This window comes from Bubalus bubalis, chromosome 16 (genome assembly GCF_019923935.1).
Source record: "Bubalus bubalis isolate 160015118507 breed Murrah chromosome 16, NDDB_SH_1, whole genome shotgun sequence".
NCBI lineage: Eukaryota > Metazoa > Chordata > Mammalia > Artiodactyla > Bovidae > Bubalus > Bubalus bubalis.
The window spans coordinates 39,772,523-39,790,599 of record NC_059172.1 but is presented as its reverse complement, the minus strand read 5'-3'; the positions used below and the strand labels follow the sequence as shown (position 1 = coordinate 39,790,599).

The following is an 18,077-nucleotide window of genomic DNA, read 5'->3' as shown; positions in this document are numbered from 1 at the left end:
CTAGACTGAGTTCCTCAGATGTTGAAATGCCAAGCTCTCAGGGGCTCTTTGAGTTTCTGAGCTCTAATGAGGCTTACTTTTGATTCTTCCACCCCTAGTGGGGAGAAGCCCAATTCTCCAATTTCCTAGAGCCAAAGGGCAGTAGCTCGCAGTTAGGAATAGAAGCCATTTGGATTTCCAAATCCACCAACGGTATATTTTCTATTTGTTTCTTAATAATTTGGTGGTGAAAATGAATGGTATTGATTTTAAGAGGGGTGGTTTGCAGCTTTGTGGTTGGCTGGCCAAATCTTTAATATAGTATTCCATCCTACTTCAACACAAGAATGGTATTTTGGGGAGCAAGAGAATAGGAAATTCTGCAGATTTCAAAGTATGAAAAAAAGCAAAATATGCCCAGCAATTTCCTTTTTTTTTTTTTTAAGACTTACTTGTGAACAGAACTTTCTTTCTTTATATATACTGATCTAAGCGGTTTCTGTTGTTGCTGTCAGTTGTTTGCTTTTTAATACAGGTAACACTGAGATTTAGTTTGAAAGACACCTTGAAATCTCAGGAGTAGCACACACCAATCCCTCCCACTCAACTCCACCCCCACCCCCACGCTCCAATCCAGTTGGATTAAATGTAAAGCATGGTCCAATTTTCATTCTTAGGTGAGAAGATCTTTGTAAAAGATCTGAGAACTTTCGGCCTCATTTATCAGGAAAATTTAGAAGGAAGAAAGCCTTTAGGAGAATTTCTACTTGGAAACATAAGACGACTAGTAAGCAGGTTCAAATCGTATGCTTTTAAATGAGCTTGTTGAAAGAAACGTTAACAATTCCAGAACGAAATCAAAACGAGTTTAAACTTTTCCTCAAATGCACACACACAAGAATAATCATGGAGAAGTTAACAGGAAACTCTTAAAAAGTGAAAAACAATTCTTCCTTGCACTAGTCCTTGGGTAGTTACCACAGAACAGGCTCTTCTTCTCTGGAACTTCTTTGAAACATGGTTTTGGTCCCAAGGTCTGCTGGTCTTAGTATCTGCTCCGGCCTCCTCCTCCTCTCTCCGAGCGGCTCCCCAGGCGGCCTCCGCCTCGGGGGACCTTGCGGCCCGACCGGCTGTAAGACTCGCGCGGAGGCGGACACCCCCTCTCCACGGACTGCGGAGGCCCGCGATCCGCTCTGCCTACCCGGTCGCGGCCCCCCGAGTAGCGCTCGCTCCGGCCCCCAGCATAACCGTCGCGGCCGCCGCCATAGGCGTCGGGCGAGCAGCCGCGGTACTCCTCATAGCGGCCGCCGCCGCCACTGTAAGATGGCGGGGGCCCACGCGCGGGGACGGCGCTGCGCGGGTCCCCGTAGCTCTCGAAGGGATCTCGGTAGGAGCCTCCGCTCGGGTGATCCGCGTAGTCGCGGTCGCGCCCCCCGTAGCCGTCTCGGTCGCCGTAGCCTCTCGATGGACACTCATCCCGGGCGCTGGAGTGGCCGTAGTCGCGGTAGGTATACTCTCTGGGCGAGGGAGCAAAATCCCGGGCGTCGCGGGCGCTCGAGTAGTCGCGGCTGGAGTAGCCGTCTCGGGGAGAGTAGCCCCCCTCCCGGGAACCCAGGTAGGGATCCCGGCGCGGAGGCGGCGGCTCTCGGCGCGGCGGGACCTCATAGCCGTCTCGCCCTGGCGCGGCCGGAGCCCGCCCGCGCATTCCACCGCCGCCGCCGCTGCGAGCCGGGCCCGACGGCGCGGGCCTCTTGGGGGGCGGGCCGGCCCTCCGCGGTGGTGGCGGCCCGCGCTTCATGGGTAGCGGGGCCCGGGAGGGCCGCAGGTCGAAATCGCTCGCGTAGCCGCCATCATCCGCAGGCCCTCCGCGGGACGGGGGGCGCCGCGGACCGCCGCCGCGGGCCCCGCGCAGGCCCCTCGAGCGGCCCCGGCTGCGGGACAGAGGTGGGCCCCGCCGGCCGCTCTCGAAAGCCGGTTTGGTGGCCTGGGCCACTTTGATGGCCTTACCATCCAGGGACTTGCCGTTCATGTCTCTCACGGCGGCCTTGGCGTCTGCCGGACTTTCGAAGGTGATGAACGCGAAGCCCCTGGACTTGTTGGTTTCTCGATCTTTCATCAACAGCACCTCGGAAATGCGGCCATACTTGCCAAACGCAGCCTCGAGGGATTTCTCGTCAGTTTCGAGGTTGAGTCCTCCAATGAAGAGCTTCCCCGGGCGATCCGCTTCCACCATGTCTGCCGGTCGGGTGGTCGGTCAGCGGCGGTGTGGCGAAGGCGAGCAGTCGTCGTGCCTTCTGAGCCCGCTGGTCGAGGGCGGCTCCTACTGGTCGGGCGCCGCGTCGTCGCGAAACCCCGGAACCGCAGTCTCGCCCCCCGCTGCGCAGGCGGAACGCTCCGGTTTGTGCCTCTCTGATCTGGTTCCCTCAGCCTTCTCGGCTCTTGCTGGTTGTGATTGGTTGGTAGTGCCGGGGCCGTAGTTCCCCGTCGAGGAAGATTGACGGTTTTGAAACGTTTTCAGTCGTTAAACTTCGGCTGATTAATCTATGCTTGAATTTCGTACATGTATTAAGAATAAGATATTTTGCATTGCCAAGGGGGAAGAGAGAACTTGGTAAGTGGAAGGTTCCCTGGTAGAATACGAATGAGAGGGAGTCATTCTTTGGATGCACCATCTTTCCCTTCTCCATTTTCTTCCGTTTTTCAGCCTTCAAAGGACTCGTAGTTGCGTAGTATTGCAACTGTCCTTTCAGATAAGTATTGAACAGAAAGTCACCTCAGGGACAAAGTAAAGACAAATGTGAAAGCACGTAGACACCTGTCAAAATAGTACCTAAGCAAGCATAGAACACTAAAGGCTTCACCTCTTAATCTTGAGAGAAGAGGTACACCTCAGGAAAACAAAACATTCTGGGTTCATTCAAACGAATTACACAATTCAAATTTGTTCCTTATGATATCCTCTGAATGGAAGGAAGTGTGAAGAGTAAATTTGTGAACTCTTTACCTGAGAGTAAATGGTCTAAAACCACTTTTTTATTTTTTACTATTTTGACTGTGTGTGGGAATAATGCTACATTTACTGCAATAGCATTTAATCTTGAAAAGGGTAGTGAAAGGCATTTTTATGATGTTTCTGATTTTAATACGGGCTCTTCTAAGGTTTTGTGATTTTTTTTTTTTAGCATGCATGAATGGAAGTGAAAGTTTAAATGCATCACATCAGTTTACAGTAACAATTTTTTATTTAATATTAATATATAATTTTAGTATATTCACTATTAATATATTTCTGAAGTAAACTTACCTGTTTGGGAGGTATTCATTTTTAAATATACTAACGAATTTTGTTCGTTCGTACTTAGAAATTTTACATTTCTAAGCATAAAGGGTCTTAGCCAATAATTTTCTCTCCCATACCTAGCTGAGGAGATTTTTGCCCAAATTTCTCTTAGATTTTCAGTCTAGTTAGATTTTTTAAAATTTCTTCTTGACTTAGTTTTTGTAAGATATACTTTTTTCTAAAGTTAACATTTTTGTTCATCTTGAAAATTTATTTTTTCAATAGCCATGTCCTGTTTTGCTTTCTCTCTTTTATGTGATCTCTCTTGCCAGAAGTTTATCTTTTGAAAGAACTAGCCTTTTTATTTATTCATCCTCTTTTGATTTTATTTGCTGCTGTTGTCTTTTTCACCTTCTTTCCATAGTCTCTGGATTTGCGATCTGTATTATTTTCATTCTGGATTTTTAGATAAGGTACTTAGTGCATTAAGAGTTTAAAAAAAAAGTTTCTTCTAATTGTTGTATCTAAGTTTAAATTTTATTCTCTACTACTAGTTAGTTAGCAGCATGCCTTGAGCTGTGATACATGGTATTTTCATTGTTGTTCAGTTCCTAAAGCATTTTCTCATTTTCTTTATTTCTTGACTCATGAATTATAAAGAATGTTTTTAAAATTTACAAACATATGGATATTTTTGGTGTTATTTTTAACATGTTCTATATGATATCCATACATTGGTGTTGGCTGAAACTTGCATGAGTGCCTGTGTGTGTCTAATATGCTTGAGAGGAAAGTATATTCTCTAAATATTAAGGTCCAGTTCTTTCCTTGTGTAGTGATGTTCAAGTTTTTCCTATTCTAATTTACTTTTTATTTGATAGCGTTGTCAATCACTGAGAATTGTTTTAAAATCCCATAATTGTGGATTTGTTAATTTTTCTTTATGTTTGTGTCTACTTTGCCTCATGTAATTTAAAGTTAAATATTTTTATTTAACTTTAAATAAATATTATTATTATAATTCTTGAATACATGAAGATTGAGAATTGCTATGTGTTTCTGGTGAATGACTTCATTATGTAATGATCCTCATTATTCATATCTTTTATCTTAATTTGTTTTGTCTGATACTTAATTAGCTCAATATTTTTCAAAATTTTTTTTTCTGCCAGCTTATTGTGTGTTGTCTCTTAACCACTTCTTTCTTGCCTCTTTGTTCCATCCTTCTTGCCCTCTCTTGTTATCACGATTTCATTCATTCCTTTCTTTTTTCTAATAATATGAAAGAAGTTATGTCTTCTATTTCTATTCTAAGAATGATTACATTTAATGTTTTTGAGTTCTAACTTATAAACACAAAATTTACAAGTTTACTTATAAAATATTAAATTTAATGCTTGATTAATTTTATATATGTGTACATCCATGTAAACATGGATGACGTATATCAAGATTTATAATATATTTGTCTCCATAATGGTTGTTCACCCCTAATGGTTCCCTCCTGCCTTTCAAAACAATACGTTCCTCTCAGAGATAACCAGTTTCCTGATATATCAATGATAATTTAGTTTTGATTATTTTTAGACTTTACATAAAGGGAATAAAAATAGAATGAACTCATCTGTGTCTGGCTTATGGCACTCAGTATATTTTTGAGATTCATCCATGTATTGCTCACACCAGTAGTTGTCTGTACTTTTGTTAGATTTTTTTAGTCACTGTATGACTATACTGATTTGCTTTTTTCCATTTTTCTGTTGACTGACATAGGGGCTTGCTGGGGAGTGATTCCTATTTTTCTCCCATTCTCACAATGCCCTTTCCACATATAATCAGTCCCTGATCGCACAATACATCCAGAACCATTCACTTAACTATTTATGCACTGCTATCACCTTCATACAAACTACCTAGGTCCTTTGGACATTTTAAAACGTCAGTGGTCCCAAGGGTCTGTCTGGGACTCCTTCACTAGACAGCCTCAGGCTCCTTGTCAAGTATCAAAACCCACTGGTGATCCATAACTGGAGCTGCAATTAGATTGAGAGAATATAGAAATGCAGGGTTGATAGAATTTAAGAGGAGGTTTGGATGAGAAATGGAATTTTTAAACAGGCTTTACATCAAGTGATTGGGTCTCTCTGTCTCTTTTATCTGAATGGATTATGTGGGTGGAAATTACATCTGACTGAGGAATGTTTCCCCTACCTAGTACTGTAAATTGCCCTTCAAGAAGTATCAGTCAGATATGCTAAACGGGAGCAAACAAGATTGCCTGAGCCCAAGTGATGTGACAATAAGAGAATACTTACCAAAATATACAGATAATTCATACAGCTTAATAGCTATACATACACACACACATGTATACAGAAGACCTAAAAAGACATTTCTCCAAAGAAGAAATACAGATGTCCAACAGGCACATGAAAAGATGTTCAACATCACTAATTATTAGAGAAATGCAAATAAAAATTATCATGAGGTCCCACCTCACCTCAGAAAAATAGCCATCTTCAAAAATTCTACAAATAATAAATGCTGGAGAGGGTGTGAAGAAAAGGTAACCCTCCTACCCTGTTGGTGGGAATATAAGTTGGTGCAGCCACTACAGAGAACAGTACAGAGATTCCTTATTAAACTAAAAACAGATTTACCATATGATCCAGCCATCCCACTCCTGGGCATATATCCAGAGAAAACTCTAATTCAAAAAGATACATGGACCCTGATATTCACAGCAGCACTATTTACAATAGCCAAGACATGGAGGCAGTCTAAATGTCCATCAGCAGATGAATATATATATATATATATAATGGAATACTACTCTGCCATAAAAAGAATGAAATGCCATTTGCAACAACATGAATGAACCTAGGGATTAGAATACTAAGTGAAGTCAATCAGAGAAATACAAATATCATGCTATCTATGTGAAATCTAAAAAATTATACAGGTGAACTTATTTACATAGAAAATAAATATATGGTTATCAAAAGGGAAGGAGTAGGGATACATTTGGAATTTGGGATTGATATATACATACTACTATATATAAAATACTGTAGATAGATAACAAGGACCTACTGTACAGTCAGGGAACCATATTCAGTATCTTGTACTAATTTATAATGGGAAAGAATCTGAAAAAGAATATATTATGTGTTTATCACCTTGCTGTACACCTTACACTAAAACAGCACTGTAAATTAACTATACTTCAGTTAAAAAATGCTTTTAAGATTGCCCAGACAGTATAGAATAAAACCTTGTGTGCTGGTATAAGTGAGTTATCTGTACCATAGACTGATGTGGAGTGTAAACTGCGGCTTATAGCAAAAGCCTGTGAACACCCCACAGTAATGACTCCTGGGACTTTGGACTAGAAAATTTCCATTTGAGGGGCAGTTACTAGCGTGTTCTTAGACATTAATTGAAATTGTCCTTATGACTGAAGGACATAAAATAATCTTACCACCTTGCATGCATTAGTATGGTTACTATCAAAAAATAAATAAATAAATAAATATTGGGGAGGATGTGGAAAAATTTGAACACTTGTGCACTAGTGGTGGGAATGTAAAATGGTGCAGCCCACTATGGGAAACAGTGTGGTGTCTTTTCAAAATATTAAAAATAAAATTACCATATGATCCAGCAATCTAATTTGAGGTATGCATAAAAAAGAATGAAAGCAGAATCTCAGATATTTTATACCCATGTTCATAACAACATTATTCACAGTGCCAAATGGTGGAAACAACTCAAGTGTCCATTGATAGATGGATAAACAAAATGTAGTATATATGTGCAGTGTAATATTATTCAGACTTAGAAGAAAATGAAGACACCTGCTACAATATGCATGAACCTGGAGGACATTATGCTAAGAAAAATAAGCCAGTCACAAAAAAGAAAAATACTGTATGATGATTCCACTTATAAAAGTTATCCTAGAATGGTCAAGTTCGTAGAAACAAAGTGGAGAAGTGGTTGCCAGAGGCTGGAGGGAATGAGAAATAAGGAGCTATTGTTTAACTGGTATAGAATTTCAGTTCTGCCTGAGAAACATATCTAGAGGTTTGTTGCAGAACAATATGAATATACTTAAAACACTACTGAACTGTATATTTAAAAATGATTAAGATGGTAAGCATCATGTTACATGTATTTAACCACAACTAAAAAATCTGTAAATAAATAATAGTCTTTAAAGCCTGAAGTATCAGTGATGTCTTGGGTAAGGTCAGAGAAGCATGCGAGGGGGAAGATAGTGCCTAGAAGAGTTCCATAATAAAATGGAAATGTTTGTATAGGTATACACTGTTGGGGAAATGCAGAGAGCTACTCAGTGGATTCACAAGCAGGTGGACTCTATCCCAGGACTGACTTTGAAAATGCATGAGGAGCTGTCAGAATGTATTCTATGAACAGTGCCCTGTAAAGTTTTTCAGCTGATCAACAAAGAGTTGCTTGGTTTATGGATGGCAGTTCCAAGGTGAATGGATAGCATCCTGTTTGGAAGGTTATCACTGTGTTTATAGAAGGTAAAAACCAATCAGTTCAATAGGACTTCTTGCTCCTCCTTTTGAGTAGGAGTCCAATGTAATAATGGAAAAAAAAAAAAAAAAACCAGTTTGGTGAGCTCAATTATATGCTATTTTCCTAGCAATGACTGAAGAAATGAACAGTGATAGAAAGTCCCTATGTTTGAGCTGACTCCTAGGTAATGGCCTGGTCTTAAGTGAATGGAAAGTTGGCCTATTAAAGAGATGCCTGTATAAGGCAGGGCTGTATTGAAATTACTGAGACTTCAAGGGATGCGTTATAGTAGATATGGTGATGCTCATAGAAAGAACCAACTTGCAGATTCACAAGGTGGTTGGAACTGACCAGTGGATACCCTGGTGTGCTTGCTTGAGGATGACACCTGTGCATGAAATGAATGGACATTGAGGGACTACAGCAATATAGAGATGGACCCAGTCTAGACATATTCCTCTTGCACCTCTGAAGCACAAAATGCCACTAAGAACTGCTTTGTTTGCCAACAAAATAGAGCCTGCGGATGGATATGTTGCAGATACCTCAAAGGGGAAAAGACCATGAACATAGTGGCAAGTGAGTCAGATGCTGGTATCTAATGGGTCTTGATGAGAATAGATCCTGATTCTGACACAGACTTTGTTTACTCAGTGGTAGATGCGAATGCTCAGAGTACTATAAAAGAACAGTAACAGCAAATATTACACCACTTTGGATCACAGAGTGACATTGCTTCAGACCAAGGTACATACTTAACAACCCATAATGAAAAGAGATTGACAGAGAGATCCTGCTCGGAGTAATAGTTTGATAGAGAATTGCAATGGGGAATTAAAGCATTATTGTCTGAGGGGTAGATACAGGCATGAAGAGCCAGTTTATACACCTTCATGAGTGTGTGCTCACACTCAACATAACCAGGGCTAAGGGAGTATCCTGACTAGAGTCTCCCCTTCCCCGCCTGCCTGGTGGATCTGGGGTGGAGGAGAATGCTAGTATGACTATATGGTTTAGTCAGTCCTTCCTATGTAGTGAAACCCCATCTGCTGCTGCTGCTAAGTCGCTTCAGTCGTATCCGACTCTGTGCGACCCCATAGACGGAAGCCCACCAGGCTCCCCCGTCCCTGGGATTCTCCAGGCAAGAACACTGGAGTGGGTTGCCATTTCCAACCCCATCTAGAAACCCTAAAAAGGGTTCAGGGAACTTTTGGGTTGGTGAACACATGGATGTGCTGGGATCATGCACTTGGACGGGGCATGGAATTTCTGTGCATTCACTACCACCCCCCTCCCTCGAACTTGCTCTTTATACCTCTTCATCTGGCTGTTCACTTGTATCATTTATAATACACTGGAATCCTAAGTATAGCACTTCCCTTAGTTCTGTCAGTCATACTAATGAATTATAGAACCAGGGGGATTGTGAATATTTGGAGGGGGGTTGTCTTTTAATGTTCCCTTTAATCTACATTTATATTATTTCAGTGAATGATAACAAGTGTCCACTTTGGAGGATTTCATTTCTTTAGGAAAACGGCTTCACAGACAGGGACCTCAGGATTTATTATGAGTGGTGAAACTGACCAAGCAGACAAAAGATCTGGGAACTAAAAGGGGTAATGCAAGAGGTCTCTGCCTCAAAGCGCTGTCCAGGGTTCTGCTTTCTCTGGTATGAAGACCAGAGCTGGGGTCGCTTCCAGGCATCCCCCTACCAGGCGCCCCGCCCCGCGCATAGTTCTGACAGCACCAGAGTTAGCGACGAAGGCTGGCAGCCGCTGAGTTCCTGGACCTGACAAACCCTGCGCTCCCTGGGAGCCTGGCCAGGACCCTGTGAAAGCTAGGTCCGCAAGCAGCGCAGCACAACGCTTTTCCTCTGAGCTGTTTCTTACCCTCCCACTGCGCAGGATCCGTAAGTGCCCCGGAACCACTGTCCTGACGCTGCCTTCCTTCCTGGTTTTCTCAGAGGACTTGCAGGCAGATTCGCCTCACTGAGAGTAACCATTCTCAAAAGCCAACTGGAAACGCAGGGCGCTGGTCTCAGGAATAGAATCTAGGCGCTCCCGCCCGGATGTGAAGGCCACGATTCCAGAAGCCCCCGGGTAGTGCGCTCCCAATGGGTGTTAGCAGATATACCCCTGCCAACAAGATCACCTACTTCACTGAGTTGCTGGGAAGCTGGGAAGGAATAGGGTATTTTTGCTTACATTCATTTATTGAGAACCCACCATATTAAAGACACAGTGCTGTAGGCTAGCAATATTAATAATGAACCAAAGAATCATGGTTCCCACCCTTACTTACTTACACTGGGGTTAGATAGAGGAAAATAATAATAATAAGGAAATCTTTGTCTTAGTGGTAGGAAAGAAACATGATGCAGTGTTAGGAAAAGGGAAGAGGATGGTGATAGTTAAGATAGGGTTCAGCCTGCAGGAAGAAGTGATATTTAAACTACAGTGAAGAGTGAAGACCAGAGTAGGCAGAGAGGATGAAGTACACAAAGGACCAGTGGTGAAAAACTGGGAGCATTCAAGGTATTGGGAAGAAATTACAGTTGTTTAGTGAGAGGTTGGGATTAACATATACACACTACTATATATAAAATAGGTAATCAACAAGAACCTACTGAAGGAAACTATTCAATACTCTGTAATAACCTATATGAGAAAAGAATCTGAAAAGAATAGACATATGTATAACTGAATCACATTACTGTTCATCTGAAACTAACACATTATAAATCAACTATAATCCAATATAAAAATTAAAAATCTTTTTAATGTTTTTCATGATGGATATATAAATCCTTCTTCAAATGCTTTGTTAACCAGTATCTTACTGGTTCTCTTACTAATGAATTGATAATATTCTTTGATAAGGGTTCATTTTGCATTTGTATAAGAGCCATGATTTAAAATCCTTGAAAATTATTTTACTACATCACTGGATTCTCAATGAACCAATTAAGAGTCTTTGGAAGACATTTAAAACTAAAGCAGGGAAATGAAATCTTTTCTCCTTGGTTGCTAAGCTGAAAGCATGTGAGCTCAAAGCTGCCTATGACATATCTCTACTACATGTACCCATTGCCATAGCCTCAAAATATCTAAAGGAAATTTTTAAAGAATTCTAAGAAAAAAAGAAAAATTTTCCATTAAAAGAGTTAAAGAAAATGTTCTCAATAATTTATAGTTTGAGCAGCAAAAATTAGTACAAGATGATTTGAACTGAATAATTAAAAACCTTGATTTAAGGGGTATATATACATACATACACAGTCATGGGAAAACATACTCTTTTCAAGCTCATGTAGAAAATTGATTATATACTAGGCCTTGAATTATATCTCAACTAATTTCAAAAAATGTTTTCACATAGAACACATTATCTGAACTCTATTAGGTTAAAAGCAATAACAAAAAGGTAGCTTTAAAAATGCCTAAGTTTGAAAATTTATAAGTGACATGTGGGTTACAGAAAAATAAATTCGTGTAAATAAAAATATTTGGATATGAATGCTAATGAAAATAGTTCATACTCTGGATGGACTTAAAGGGTATTATGCTTAGTAAAGAAGTCAGAGAAAGATAAATATTATATGATATCACTTATATATGAAATCTAGAAAATAAAACTAGTGAATATAACAAAAAAGAAACAGACTCACAGACACAGAGAACAAACTAGTGGTTACCAGTAGGGAGAGAAAAGAGGGAGGGGCAATATAGGGGCAGGGGATTAAGAGATAAAAACTACTATGTATAAAATAAGCTACAAGGATATACTGTACAACACAGGGAATATAGACAATACTTTATAATAGCTATGAATATATTAACTTTAAAAATGGTGAATTACTATGTTGTACACTTGAAACTTATATAATGTTGTAAATCAACTCTACTTCAGTAAAGATTCCATGGTCAATGATGGGAAATCAATTAAAATACAAATAGAAGGAAATGTATACTGTTAATGCTTATAATAAAAGAGAAGGTTGGAAATCAGTAAGAATCTAACTTAAGTTAGCATACTAACAAAGCAAATTCAAAGATAATAGAAATAAAATAAGAATTTACAATACAAATCTATAAAAAGAAAACAGACAAAATGTAAAGAATCAAATATAACATTTGTTTTGACTGCCCTATTTGATCCTTTCGCTATCGTATTTGACTCCTTAACTATACTATTTAAAACTGCAAACCATTCCTAACATAGAGCTCTATTTAGAATGAGGGAAGTGGTTTTCCTGATGCACAAAATTTAAGGAGATGCCAAAAAGCCCCTCAGGAATGAAGATAAATAATATTTTAGTGAAATGTTTTTAAAAATAAAAATTAGTGCAAAAAATCCATGATAACCAATATTTAAAATTTAAATAAAGATGGTGTTTGACCTGGAACTTACACAGTCAGAAGAATAAGTGCCTTACTTGCCTCATCCTTATCCTGGCTCATGGGTTACCTGATAGCAATGATACCAGGCACATGTGCAAAATATAAATGGCATTGCTTCTATATACTGTTCAGTTCAGTCACTCAGTTGTGTCTGACTCTTTGCGACCCCATGAATCGCAGCACGCCAGGCCTCCCTGTCCATCACCAACTTCCGGAATTCACTCAAACTCACATCCATCGAGTTGGTGATGCCACCGAGCCCTCTCATCCTCTGTCGTTCCCTTCTCCTCCTGCCCCCAATCCCTCCCAGCATCAGAGTCTTTTCCAATGAGTCAACTCTTCGCATGAGGTGGCCACAATATTGGAGTTTCAGCTTTAGCATCAGTCCTTCCAAAGAACACCCAGGACTGATCTCCTTTAGAATGGACTGGTTGGATCTCCTTGCAGTCCAAGGGACTCTCAAGAGTCTTCTCCAACACCACAGTTCAAAAGCATCAATTCTTCGGCACTCAGCTTTCTTCACAGTCCAATCACATCCATACATGACTACTGGAAAAACCATAGCCTTGACTAGACGGACCTTGTTTGGCAAAGTAATGCCTCTGCTTTTGAATATGCTATCTAGGTTGGTCATAACTTTCCTTCCAAGGAGTAAGCGTCTTTTAATTTCATGGCTGCAATCACCATCTGCAGTGTAAACAGTCTTTATGTTACGGAAGTACCTGACCAAAAAGACTGCTGCTGCTGCTAAGTCTCTTCAGTCGTGTCCAACTCTGCGCAACCCCATAGATGGCAGCCCACCAGGCTCCCCCGTCCCTGGGATTCTCCAGGCAAGAACACTGGAATGGGTTGCCATTTCCTTCTCCAATGCATGAAAGTGAAAAGTGAAAGTGAAGTCACTCAGTCATGTCTAACTCTTAGCGACCCCATGGACTGCAGCCTACCAGGCTCCTCCATTCATGGATTTTCCAGGCAAGAGTACCAGTGGGGTGCCATTGCCTTCTCCAACCAAAAAGACTAAATTTTATTAAATTCCTTTCAATATATATTAAGATGATTATTTGGTCTTTCTCCATCAGTCAACTAATGTCATAAATTATAAAATTACTTCTACACTTGTCCTCTCGTACTTCTGTTACAAATCACAGTAGCCATGGTATATTTTAATTGTTAGAAATAATTTTCAAATATATTTTGTCTTTGAGTATATATTCATAAGTGACAAATAATTATAAATTTCTCTTTAGTGTTATCTTTGTAAGTTCTATTATCAAAGTTTTTCTAACTTTATAAAATGAAATGGGAAAGTTTTCTTCCTCTGTAATGCTCTGAAATTTAGTTAAAAGACAAAAGAAGTTTCCTTTATCTGAAAGTTTGGTAGACATCACCTTGATCATAAGCAGTTTTCGGGAATTCCCTGGTGGTCCAGTGGTTAGAACTGGGCACTTTCACTGCCATGGGCCAGGGTTCAATCCCTGGTCAGAGAACTAAGATCTCACAGGTTGCACAGTGCAACCAAAAAAAAAAAAAAAAAAAGCAGCAGCATTTATTAGTCCTTGGTTGGAGCTTTATTTGGCCCTGGAGAATGAGCCAGGGAAAATTATGTTAAAGCCCCTTATTTTCCTTTCTCTCCATTCCTGCTACCATGGCTCTCTTCACAGCCTTACCATCTGTGGCACATTTTATTGAATGGAATAAAATGGCACATTTATATCCTTCATAAACAACAAATCCTGTTGTTTATGAAGGATAAGATGCTGCTCACTGCAGCTCAGGGCTGCCCTATGAAAGGAATGCCACTTCTTTGATGTATGCTTTATTTTCTATGTTTATCTAGCCAGGACAACTCTATCACTGGGAGTTAACCTCATACTGACCCTTCTCTAGGTATCATCTCTGCCAAATGTCACCTGTTAACACTGTTCTGTGTTCATGTATCAGCTCCAGGAACATTACTTGTAAATTCTCACCCGATTGCCATCTGCCCCCTTCTACCTGCCATGGTTCACTCTTGTCTCCAGCCCTGCTATGCTGACTTGGGAGCTATTATACCAGCAAAGAGACAGACAGGGAGAAAATGGATAAGAGTTTGTGGTAGACTACAGAAAGCCACAAATTCTCTAACACCATTCCCATCAACCAGTGACTGCCCTTGAATCTAGACTGGCTTGGACTGTTTAGATCAATGGAGTAAGAGAGAATTGGCTTTATGCCAGTTCTGGGTCTACCTTTTAAGAGAACTGGCAACTTCCCCTTGACTTCATCAAAGCCTGAACCTCCATTCATTACTCCATCCCTGCTAAAAGGCCCTAAGACTGGAGGGAAGAGGGGCCCAGCCTAACCCAGCCTGCCAGCCAGCCATCCTCTGCAAGGCACCAGGCATGTGACAGAAGTCCTCTTCAGTCTTATAGAGCAGAGCAATATGACTGTCAACTAAATATCACCACAAGACTCCAGGTGATGTCATGTGGAGCATAAGAAGTGCTTAACTGAGCCCTTTCTGGATTCTAATTCATCCAGTCATGAGATATAACAAAGTGGTTATTGTTTTAATCCACTGTGTTTTTGGATGGTTTGTTATTTGGCAATAAATTGCATGACACGACATTCTGCCACTGAAAACTTTAGTATACCATGTTTCTGCAAAAGGAAGGAATCTGTTTTTAGCTCTAGAAACTCCAATAATCTTTATATCTTCATTTATCATCACAGTGAAAAGGCAACTCCCATTTCTATTGAGACTTGTGATTTTTAAAGAGTAATGTACCAAAGAATTGCCTGGGAAGTTATTAAACATGCCAGTGTCTGGGAACCTCACCCAGTAATTTAATTCAATAAATCTGGTATGGACCTCAGAAATCTGCATTTTAAGAAAACACCAAGTGGTTTTGCCCCGAATGGTCCCAAGAACACACAGCGGAGCAGTCAATAAAATGTGCCACAGATGGTGAGGCTGTGAAGAGAGCCACAGCAGCAGGAACGGAGAGGAAGGAAAACAAGAGGTTTTAACATAATCTTCCCTGGCCCATTCTTCAGTCTCATTTCCAGATTTCCAGGCTTCTTACATCTGAATCCTTAAACTTTGTATTCAACTCAAACCATGTTATATTTTCCACAGAGCTTTATGTTTTCCATTTTATTATAGCCTCTTAACTCCCATGTGAAGTAGAACAGACATTTTACAGAGCAGTGACTAACCCATATCTGACAGACATCACATGCTATATGTCTGGGCATGGAGTACCTAAAGTTAAGAGCCTCCCACCCCTTGTCACTCTGAGGCCTTAATTTTACTTCGTTGAAGGACATCAGGTTCTTCAAATCAGAAACACCGCCACCAGGAACCATCTTCTTCCTCATGATCATTACAGTCCTGCTTAACAGCTAGGCGTAGATTGCTACTCGCCACAGCTTCCAGCAGCTTCTGTGCTTCCTCATCAAGTGCCTCTTTGCACAACCTGAGAAGACAAGGGAACACCTCTTCTTGCCACAAAAACACCTCTCAATTTTCCCATAGCCCTTTACTTTCTCTGGAGAATTTATTTCAGGGAAAGAAAAAACCTGTTAGAGAATATTAACATGGCTGGGCAGCAGGTAAGGAAAAAGAGAGAGACATAGCAGTTGAAGGAAAATAGAGTACAAAAGATAAAGGGAAAATAGATTAAGATTTTTAAAGGATCCGTCAAGAGACTTTTCCTATTCAAGCAAAATAGCTCTATTCATGATTATGAAAACAGCCAACACATACACTGTTTATTATGTGCTAGTCACTGTTCTAAACACCGCCTGTATGGACTCAGGTGATCCATGCTCACAGTAACCCTATGAGTAAATACTGTCATTTCATCAATTTTACAGATAAAGGAAACCAAAACACAGAGAATCTGGGGACTAGTACAAGTTCAAATATCTAGTAAGTGGCAGGGCCAGAGTTCAAACTCAGATAGTCTGGCTCTAGAGCTCTCGGCTCTTAACTGCTACGCTACATTGCACCTCTTGAAATTCACTCTTCTATGTGAGGAAAACAAATAAGGGCCTGCAAAATACCCAAGGATTCACAATCAGGTTGATGCTGAGGCTTGCCATTAATGAATGGCTCCCCAAATGCCTCGTTCCAGGAAACTTCTCCCCTGAGAAGCCAATGAAGACTTACCCTAGAACCTGTAGTTTACATTCAGTAGACCTCAAGACTTCACTTAACTTCATAATTCCTTCACGCTCTAAGGTATTCAGTGTCAGGCTTATTTTTATCAGGCTTTGGTTGCTGCTAAGAGTAGAAGAGAGATCCTTACAACAGAGAGAAGTCAAACCACAGTGTTCCAACCTGCAGGGAAGAGAGACTAAAGATAAATGAACTTTATCTCATGATAGAGAGCATGCACACAAGCGATCTGTGATCTGGGAGTATAGGGTAACTCCAGAAGCCCAAAAAATGAGCACAAATAGGGTAAAATCAAGGTATATAATATTCATTATTTCTAGATATTTCGGGGTTGAATATATCCCTTCCTTAATCATGAATTACAGGTTCATAATTATGGTCCAGGAATAAATAAAATGTGGAAGCACACCAAGGAAAACTGAAGCAACTGAATCCTTAGAATTAAAAACACAGCAACATAAGTAGATTTTAGAAATATGATATTGAGTGTTCAAGTCCAAGTATACAACACAGGGAAACAAACTAAATGTCCATGGACAGAGGAATGGATAAACAAGATGTGGTACATATATACAATGGAATATTATTCAGCCATAAAAGGAATGAAATAATGCCATTTGCAACAATATGGATGGAACTAGAGATTATTATACTGTGAAGTCAAACACCATATGATATCACTTATAAATGGAATCTAAAATATGATACAAATGAACTTATCTATAAAACAGACTCCAGACATAGAGAACAATCTTGCGGTTGCCAAGGAGGAGTGGAGGTGGGGAAGGGTTGGATTTGGAATTTGGGACTAGCAGATGCAAACTATTATATATTGAATGGATAAACAACAAGGACCTACTGTATAGCACAGAAAACTATATTCAATATCCTGTGATAAACCATAATGAAAAAGAATTTTTTAATATTTTTAAAAATGTCATGTGTATGTTAAAGAAATTATGGAAAATGGGTAAGGTAAATGGCACCATGCCAGTTATGCAAAAAAAAATGTATACACCTAAAAGCACCAGGGAAGCCCCAAAACATTACATCTTCTATAAGGTAATACAATTCTATGACATATTTCAAAAAAACTAGGTAAACTGCCTATAAATGGAAAGGAGACATAGTTAATGGAGATAAATTAACCAACTAATCAACCAACCAGGGCCCTTGCATAAAATAAGGATAATAAAATACCACGAACTGGATCAATTGAACAGAATAGAGAACCCAGAAATAAATCCACACACCTAGAGTCAATTAATCTTCAACAAAGGAGGCAAAAATACAAAATAAGAAAAAAAAATGGTCTCTTCAGCAAGTGATGCTGGGATAGTTGGACAGCTGCATGTAAATCAATGAGATTAGAACACACCCTCACACTATACTCAAAGATAAACTTCAAATGGCTTAAAAACTTGAATATAAGACAAGACACCATAAAATTCCTAGAAGAGATCATAAACAAAACGTTCTTTGACATAAATTGTACCAATGTTTTTTTGGTCAACCTCTTCAGTCAATAGAAATAAAAATAAACAAATGGGACTTAAACTTACAAGCTCTTATACAGCAAAGGAAACTATATATGTGTGTGTGTGTGTGTGTGTATGTATGTATGTATGTATATGTGTATGTGTGTGTATATATATATATATGTATGTATATATATAAATACAAGCTACAGAATGGGAGAAAATAT

The 18,077-nt window shown here is 39.9% G+C and overlaps 2 protein-coding genes across 5 annotated transcripts in view; both read right to left on the bottom strand.

The window, feature by feature from the left end:
* Positions 1-770: 770 nt before the first annotated feature.
* Positions 771-2,730, bottom strand: RBMXL2 (RBMX like 2). The gene has a single exon (XM_025266578.3). It carries the CDS (start codon positions 2,210-2,212, stop codon positions 1,025-1,027), a length of 1,188 nt encoding a protein of 395 aa, XP_025122363.1. The 5' UTR covers positions 2,213-2,730; the 3' UTR covers positions 771-1,024.
* A 12,601-nt stretch (positions 2,731-15,331) lies between these two features.
* Positions 15,332-18,077, bottom strand: part of NLRP14 (NLR family pyrin domain containing 14) — a 43,548-nt gene continuing 40,802 nt past the window's right edge. For all 4 annotated transcript variants that reach the window (XM_025266572.3, XM_025266574.3, XM_044929456.2 and 1 more), the window contains 2 exons: positions 16,364-16,534; positions 15,332-15,668 (listed from right to left, as the gene is read on the bottom strand). In XM_025266572.3, the coding sequence (XP_025122357.2) occupies positions 15,533-15,668; positions 16,364-16,534 (307 nt within the window). In that variant the 3' untranslated portion in view covers positions 15,332-15,532. The remainder of the gene's footprint in view (positions 15,669-16,363; positions 16,535-18,077) is intronic.